Source organism: Tachysurus fulvidraco, chromosome 15 (assembly GCF_022655615.1).
Source record: "Tachysurus fulvidraco isolate hzauxx_2018 chromosome 15, HZAU_PFXX_2.0, whole genome shotgun sequence".
Classification (NCBI taxonomy): domain Eukaryota; kingdom Metazoa; phylum Chordata; class Actinopteri; order Siluriformes; family Bagridae; genus Tachysurus; species Tachysurus fulvidraco.
In genome coordinates this window covers 6,599,557-6,608,382 of record NC_062532.1, presented here as the reverse complement: position 1 = coordinate 6,608,382, position 8,826 = coordinate 6,599,557, and the positions used below count along the sequence as shown (strand labels likewise).

The 8,826-nt window shown below is 39.1% G+C and overlaps 1 protein-coding gene across 3 annotated transcripts in view; it reads right to left on the bottom strand.

Moving 5' to 3' along the window:
* slc2a9l2 (solute carrier family 2 member 9, like 2) overlaps positions 1-6,683 on the bottom strand; it is a 97,437-nt gene extending 90,754 nt beyond the window's left edge. For all 3 annotated transcript variants that reach the window (XM_047800707.1, XM_047800710.1, XM_047800711.1), the window contains exons 1-2: positions 6,544-6,683; positions 3,935-4,029 (exon numbers count right to left, since the gene is read on the bottom strand). Coding sequence is in view for 1 of the 3 variants with exons in the window: in XM_047800711.1 (XP_047656667.1) it covers positions 3,935-3,937 (3 nt within the window). In the remaining 2 variants the exon portion in view is untranslated. The remainder of the gene's footprint in view (positions 1-3,934; positions 4,030-6,543) is intronic.
* Positions 6,684-8,826: the final 2,143 nt, after the last annotated feature.

The window sequence follows — 8,826 nt, the reverse complement described above, 5'->3', positions numbered from 1 at the left end:
ACTCGTTACTGCAGCACGTGTGTGTGAAAGATGGCAGACACATGCGTCCCTCTGAGTGTGTTCTGCTGCACTGTAACACCATCCTTTTCCATTTGGTCTTGGGGGGAGTTGGAGAGTAATTATTTGACCTGTCTATAGTCTTCCTGTCAGCTCAGACCCAGTCATTCTCTTCCAATCTCCTTCATTAACAAGGTCTCTCATCCTGCAGTCCCTCTGCCCGCAGGTCGTTTTTTGTCTTTCCCCTTCACCCTTCTGTGTAAACTCTAGAGACTGTCGTTAATGAAAGATCCCAGGAAATACCCTCGAGAGAGAGTCACAGAGATCAGAGTTGGGTTTTTTTTAATCATTCTGATGTCTGATGTAAAGATGAACTGATCTCCTGAGCTACATCTGCATGAATGTATGCGTTGTGCACGAATGTGCTGACGTTCCTAATAAAGTGGAAAATGAGTGTATAAAGTGATAATACGGGACAATGTTATTCGCGTTTAAATGAAGAATTTAGAGGATGCATGTTGAACATACCCTTAAATGTGCTCACACAACACACACAGCATCAGGTTAAACTTTGTGAACAGTGAAGGTTTTTTGAACCATCATTAAGTAAAACACCCCCCCCCCCCCATCAACTCGAATAATATTTTCACACAAAGTTCAGTAACTCACCGAGCGGTTCAGTTCCGAGTTGGTAAATCTGTGTGATTCCTTTTCCCTGATCTCTCTCAGCAGTCACATGAGGTCCATTAGTGTAATGCATTTCAGCTTCTGATCCCTCCCACCATTCACATATGAGCATCGAACAGCTAAGAGCAGAACTATGCGTAGAGCTCCGCTATTTATGCTATGCTCTGCCCTGCCCTGATGTAGCAGGGTTTTGGCTGAGAAGACAGGTTTGCCTGGTTAGGTCACATTCAGTTCATCAGTGCCATGAACATCCAGGCTTCAATGGGTGTCTGGATGATGATGTTGGTGGTGGTGGTGGAAAGTGCTGTCTAACAACAACGCTCTACAAGGCTTTATACACGGTCCTTAACCTTGCTGTGCTTAAACCTGGCTAGAGGAAGGTTTCACGCTTGTGATGTAAAAAGCAGACTCAGCACTGCGTATTACCCGGGGTTATAAGCTGGATGCTTAGCAAGAGAAACCAATTTAAAATCTACTTGTAATATTATGTAGCATGTGTATTATTATATAAGCAACCTTCTTTTCCGTCTTTGAGTTCTCAACTTCTCAGGAGGCTTCAAACAGCCGAGGAGGATATTTACATACCGTACATTTTTCCCCACACGAGTCAAACCGTTATTTAAAGCAGCCATTTGCTGCTTTTATTTGATCACTGGTGCTGGCAAAGCATGTATGCAAATAAGAAGTATGATTACATACATTCAAATAGTTAACAGTTAAACGCCAGGTAAAGTAAGAGCATTGTGAAATGTGAAACAAGCCGGGGATCAGTTTACAGTTACCGTGAAAAGCCCTAATGTCGTATTTGACTGGATTAGGATCTGGTAACTGTCCTGGCTGTAGGTTTGTTGCATTGTATCGTTGCCTTCTTTTACTCTCTATTCAGACGGGATTAGTTTTACGTGGGGACGTGGAGTAATGCAATTTTACCTCATGACGTCTGTAATATTAACTGGCCAATTCGCACGGGACAAGACATCTCAGTAAAACTAGCAGAAGTAGGAGGGGTAACTCGCTTTACGCTCCACAGTAACCTTGGCGTCATGTGCGTATGATGTTGCTTCCTTTTATCACGTGCGCAAACAGACAACATGGCGCCTCCATGCTTGCAAAACACACCAAAAACTACTTTTAAACAGGCAATGACGGAATTTTACCGTACATATTTACAGCGGGTCTATTCGGACGGGATCAGTATTACCTGAGGTAATTTTTCCGGACCTTTTTACAGAAGGTAAAAGTCGGCGTAATCTTAATCTTAATAATAATAATGCATTAAAATAAAAGGTTTTCAAAAACTAAAACTTGCAATACTACAAGAATAAAGTCAATATGCTGCAATATTTTAGAATCCAATAGAATATTGAAAATTATTGAGGAAAATCAAAACGCGTAATAACACGAAAAAGCATGTTAAGTTTTGATTCTGAATTTTTATATTTCTTTGAGACACTGTCCATTCTTAAAAGCACATTTGAAATGAAATGAAATTAGAAGTCAAAAGGTTTGCAGTCATTAAGTATGGCAAACATTCATCTTGTACAGTTTGAGAACAGCAGGATGCGGAGTAATTCTTCCTCCGTCGTTAGCGTTGATTTTACTTGCGATGAGTTTGTGTTAGCTATCTGACAGAGAAGGTCAGGTGCTAGAGAGGGTTAGCGATAGCAATATTAGTCTAGTGTCTGTAGGGGAAAATCTGGATGCCTTAGGTGAAGTAAGTAAACCCCTAACACTGGCATTAAAGCCCTCACAGTGTGGCGAATGAGTACAATGACTCATTGGTGTAGTCACAAAGCCAAAGCTAACCCTTAGGCTCACTCACAGGAGCACTACTCAGCTCTGCTTTACAAGTTTGCTCTCCTCATTGAAGCACCTGCTAAGGAACCTGAAAGAGCTCTGATTATAGGAGGCTCAATCTTAAAGCAAGTGAAATTAGCCAGGCCTTTAGGGGCTCCAGTACCACCGGTTAGGTGTATCCCGGGAGCCAGTTCACTGGACATAGCAGGTAATCTTAGGGTCTTAGGCAAGCACAGGTTCTCTGAGGTAGTTTTCCATGTACATTTAGGACAGCGGTGTCCAGTCATATCCACAAAGGGCCGGTGTGGGTGCAGGTTTTCATTCCAACCAATCAGAAGCCACACCTGATTCCACCAGTTTAATCAGTTATTTTTAGCTTTTAGTAGACTTGGTGTGGTTTCTGCTTGGTTGGAATGAAAACCTGCACCCACACCGGCCCTTTCCGGATAAGATTGGACACCGCTGATGTAGGAGATCGTGATATACGTCAAATCAGAGATTACTAAGAGTAATGTTGTAGAGGTGTGTAAATTTGCAAAGGCGATGTCTAATGTTGTCGTATGCTTTGGCCCCATCCCAATGTGCCCTCGCGATGTAGCTTACAGCAGGTTATGGTCACTAAACTGCTGGATGTTCAGGTGGTGTTCTGAAAACATAGATACTTGGAGCACGATTGAAGACCATTTGGTGTCCATCGGACTCGAAAAGGTGCTGCTCTCATTTCTTGCAGCATACCCAACGTGTGACGATCCAGAAGCATGGTCAGGGATCAGACAAACCGGCTAATCTGACTGTCTGCAAGCTGTAATGCATTGTCTCTGGGGTTTCCTGAGCTAAACAAAAATATATAAATACCATCTTTGAACTGCTGTTGCGTCTGCCAGCTTTTGCACAATTCACATTCACTCAACTATAAACTGCTGTTAAAAGGACTCTTAAGTCCTTAATCTTTAAGAAGTTATAAGCTTCCTTTCTGAGCCTGGTTCCTCTCAAAAGTTTCTTCTTCGTATCATCTCAGGAAGGGTTTCCTCGCTACCGTTGCCTCAGGATTGCTTATTAGAGATAAATAGTAACTTCATTTTAAACTTTATAATTCTATTACATGTTTATATACTTCTGTACAGCTGCTTTGAGACAATACCCATCGTTAAAAGCACAATACAAATAAAATTGACTTGAATATTAGGACAGAAAGGTGCATATTAGAGTAATGAATATAAAAAGCGACCTCGTTTTCTGTAACAATCACACAATATGATTAGGATTACAACTTCGAATGGTTAGAATAAATAACCAGATGAACTTGGAGGAAACTCTCTTTAGTTGAGGCAGAAATCGCAAGCTGTGATCATAAAGCTATTTATAATGACGTCTGTGAATGACATCAATTCTATAACTCCGCCCTCTCTGTACAGCAATCAAGCCCATAATGTATCATGATGTATTGACTCACCATTAGGTTTAAGTTTCTTGCTCGAGTCCAAGACTTTCACTCCTTTAGATCATTCATCTACACAGCCTCTATTTGAAGGACACAATCTGGAAACTCTGGGGAAAAAAACAACAACAATAATAATAATAATAATAATAATAATAATTAATTGATTATTAAAAAATAAATAATTTTATTCATTATATAAATTGTGTGTGTGTGTATAATATATATATATATATATATATATATATATATATATATATATATATATATATATATATCAATATATATACATACATATACACACACACACACATACAGTGATACCTCGAGATACGAGTGCACTGACATACAAATTTTTTGAGATAGAGATATGAGCTGTGATTCGACCAAATTTTTGCTTTGAGATACGAACAAACTTTTGAGATACGAGCATCTGAGCCGCCGCCGCCGCAACAAAGATCCCCAACAACCACGTGTGAGATACGAGCATCACAAAAATAGTTGCAACTGGTCGTGCATCAGTGTTGTTTAATGACACTTGCATTACACATTTCCGAAACATTTTAAAAGGGAGGAAGAAACAAACCTCCTTGGACAGGTTTTTATTAAAACGACCGGGCAGATGTTAGTGAGGAAAGAGTGACAAAAAAAAAGGCAAAAACAAGTCAAGAGAAAAGCGATGAAGAAAATTAAGCAAAATGAATGTAAAGAAAACAGAAATTGTAGCAATTAAGTTTAGAGAATTTCAGTTAAATACATTAACTTTTAGTGATGTTTAGTTAAGTTCCATTTAAGTGTAAAGTAACATTAAGAGTGTACAGTAGCGAGTAAGTGAACGAAAGTGAAAGTGTACGTACGAGACAAAATTCCTCCTAACTCCTGTTTACTCCTCCCTCAACCTCCATGCACATCTTCCGTTAGCTCAAATCGTCTGATCTCCAAGGTAAATAATCCACTTTATAGTAAAACCAGTTTATTTTTTAACACTCTCTTTTATTACTGTATGTTTTTATACAATATTTGTCATATATAAATGCAGGTACTGTACATTTTTCATATTCAAACCACATAAAACATCTGGAGTGGAATTTTGGGAGCTGGAACGGATTAATGGGATTTCAATTGATTTGAATGGGGAAAATTGCTTTGAGATACGAGCAAGGTCACGGAACGGATTAAACTCGTATCTCGAGGTGTGTGTATACGTATGTGTATATTATATACACACACACACACACACACACACACACACACACACATATACATGGGCGTAAATCATGTCCCCCCCATCCAAGGATTGTCCCCCCCAAAAAATTATTTAAAAAATATCACACTCTCTATTGTGAAAATTATATGTATGTATACCTAAATAATTGATAAAAAAAAATAATAAAATGAAATAATAAATGAGTCCCCTCCCCCTTCCTCACAGTGGTTTGACCCACTGCCTGCTTTCCCAGTACATCTCACCTACTCTGCATACAAGAGTCAGGTGTGTGGCTGCGGCTCAGTTAAACTCCATTAAATAGGGGATTTTATTCACTTTAAATAAAGCGATTCTCTTTAATGTAGTTGATGCAGATTCATTCAGAAATTAGTTGTGGCAAAAATGCTGCTTACCAATGTAATTTTCCACGAATCTGCTATATTAGCAGATATATTATATATTAAATCTGACTTATCTAGTTAACGTTAGCTTGTTTACATTAGCTAGTTGCATAGCGCACTGTAACTAACACGCCAAAGCCGTTTTGTTGGTTTTATACATAGAGCAGTTACTGTAAATTGATTATTTAATAATTGATTTTGTTACAAAACATTATATATTTTATATATAAAAAAATGTTTATATTTTATTGTATGTTGATGGCTTAACTGTAAACAAACAATGCAATAAATAGTTTTGAAGAAAAATCTGCTTTGTTATTGAACCTGAGAAAAACTTTGAAAATAACCAGAATGACGCAGTCTCCATGCTACAATAATAATGATAAAAGCTAAGTTTTTCACTGTGGGGACATGTCTTTATAAGTACAATTTGACTGTATTATTTGTCCCCCTTCAAAAATTTCTCATGAGAATTTTTATGTTTATTGCCCCCCCCTACTGTTAAATGAAATTTTCACCCATATATATACATATATATATATATATCACCCATATATATATAGACATTATCAGACGAGACGGAGGCCTACAGCTCCTAAGACTGTCAAATCATCAATGCATCAAATCTCTCTCTCATATATATATATATATATATATATATATATATATATATATCAACACACACACACACACACACACACACACACACACACACACACACACACAAACTATGTCAAAAGCTTGTTTTTTTTAAACACTGACCCAAATTCTATAGATTATAATTTTATTAATTATGCTTCTGGCGCCCTCTTGTGGCGAGCTGCTAGTATTACTGTTTAAAAACCAACAAACTAATCAATAACATTGCACTTGTCCTGCAATTGCACTTGTCATGGGTGTCGGAAGCAAATAAAAAAGTACATATAATGGTTGCGAAGCCCATGGCACTTGTACTATATATATTCTGCGTGAAAAGTAAACAGGTCTCTACTTTATTAAATAATTCTTAACTGTACCTGTTTAGTAATTCCAGAAGTTATAATCCCAGTATAACACAAACATTACTTTATAATCTCTATTGAAAACTGCACGCGCGCCGCCACATCACGTTGGTGTTCCCTGACTCCGCCCAGAAGATTAATCAGCGACCAATCAGAGCCTGGTCACGTGCTCAATGCCGGCGTCGCAACTCACCGTTTCAAACAAACTGTTGTGATTGGCTGATGAAGGGGTACGCGCAAAGAAGGCAAACTAATCTGATTGGTTGCCAGATATACACAAAAAGTTCCAAAAAGTGAAAACTGCATAACAAAAGTAATTTATTAAAAGGTAGAAGGTTGAAACTTATCCATATCACCCTTGAGGAAAACATATTTTTACCCAAAGTGTAACAACTGGTTGCATCACCTTCAGCAGCAAAAACTGCAACCTGCTGAAAACCCTTATTAAGTATCTTTGAGCCATTTCTTAGTGTCCTTGCTGCAAAACCCAATCAAATTTGAGCTTCAGATCACAAATGGCCAGATTTTCAACCCTAACCATGACCTCGCTAACGGTAAGCTGGAGGTCACAGAACAAACATCTTGCAACTCTTCTGTAGATCCTGAGCACCGTAATAACGGTGGACTCACAAACACAGACATTATCAGACGAGACGGAGGCCTACGATTGTCCTTGGGATCTTTTATGACTTCCCGGTTGACTCATCAATGCATCAAATCTCACTTTAATCATTTTGCCAAAAATGTTTTATTTAAGTGATTAAAATGAGATTTTTAAAAAGGCTGGCAATAAATAAGACCTGCTGTGTCTAAGCAAACTGAACCCAATCATATTGGATGGAAAACAAATATTGAAGCAGACCTTTTGTGTGCAGAGGCACAACGATGTACTAACATTGTATTCAAAGCGTGCTGCAAGGAATATCTTCTTGTCTGAAGGAGTTTGAGAAACTCCATGCACTGCTGATTTTTCAAGTTTTCCCATACAAAGAATGGAGAGATCTGTAATTTTCATCATAGGTACACCTCAACCGTGGAAAAAAAATCACATTGTATGATTTTTCAATAATTAATTTTCATTTTATCGCATGAAATAAGTATTTGGTCACCTACCAACCAGCAAGAATTCTGGCTCTCACAGACCTGTTGGTTTGTCTTTAAGAAGTCCTCCTATCCTCCACTCCTTACCTGTATAAAAGACACCTGTCCACACACTCAATCAATCAGACTCCAACCTCTCCACTATGGGCAAGACCAAAGAGCTGTCTAAGGAGACAGGGACAAAATTGTAGACCTGCACAAGGCTGGGATGGGCTACAGGACAATAAGCAAACAGCTTGGTGAGAAGGCAACAACTGTTGGTGCAAATATTAGAAAATGGAAGAAATTCAAGATGACTGTCAATCTCCCTCAGACTGGGACTCCATGCTAGATCTCAAGTCGTGGAGTATCAATGATCCTGAGAAAGGTGAGGGACCTGCCTAGAGCTACACGGGAGGACCTGGTCAATGACCTGAAGAGAGCTGGGACCACAGTCTCAACGGTTACATTAGCAACACACTACACATTCATGGATTAAAATCCTGCACAAGGTCCCCCTGCTCAAGTCTGAAGGTTGCCAAAGACCATCTGGATGATCCAGAGGAGGTATGGGAGAAGGTCATGGGGTCAGATGAGGCCAAAATAGAACTTTTTGGTATAAACTCAACTCGTTGTGTTTGGAGGTAGAAGGATTAGTACAATCATCCCAACTGTAAAGCATGGGGGTGGAAACATCATGCTTTGGGGGTGCTTTTCTGCAAAGGGGACAGGTCGACTGCACTGTATTGAGGGGAGGATGGATGGGACCATGTATCGCAAGATTTTGGGCAACAACTTCCTTCCCTCAGTAAGAGCATTGAAGATGGGTCATGGCTGGGCCTTCCAGCATGACCATGACCCCAAACACACAGCCAGGGTAACTAAGGAGTGGCTCGATAAGAAACATTCAAGGTCCTGGAGTGGCCTAGCCAGTCTCCAGACCTGAGCCCAATAGAAAATCTATGGAGGGAGCTGAAATTCTGTTGCCCAGGGACAGTCCCAAAACCTGAAAGATCTGGAGAAGACCTGTATGGAGGAGTGGGCCAAAATCCCTGCTGCAATGTGTGCAAACCTGGTCAAGAACTACAGGAAACATCTGACCTCTATAATTGTAAGCAAAGTTTTCTGTACCAAATATTAAGTTCTGTTTTTCTATTGTATCAAAGACATGTCATGCAATAAAAATGGAAATTAATTATTTAAAAATCATACAATGTG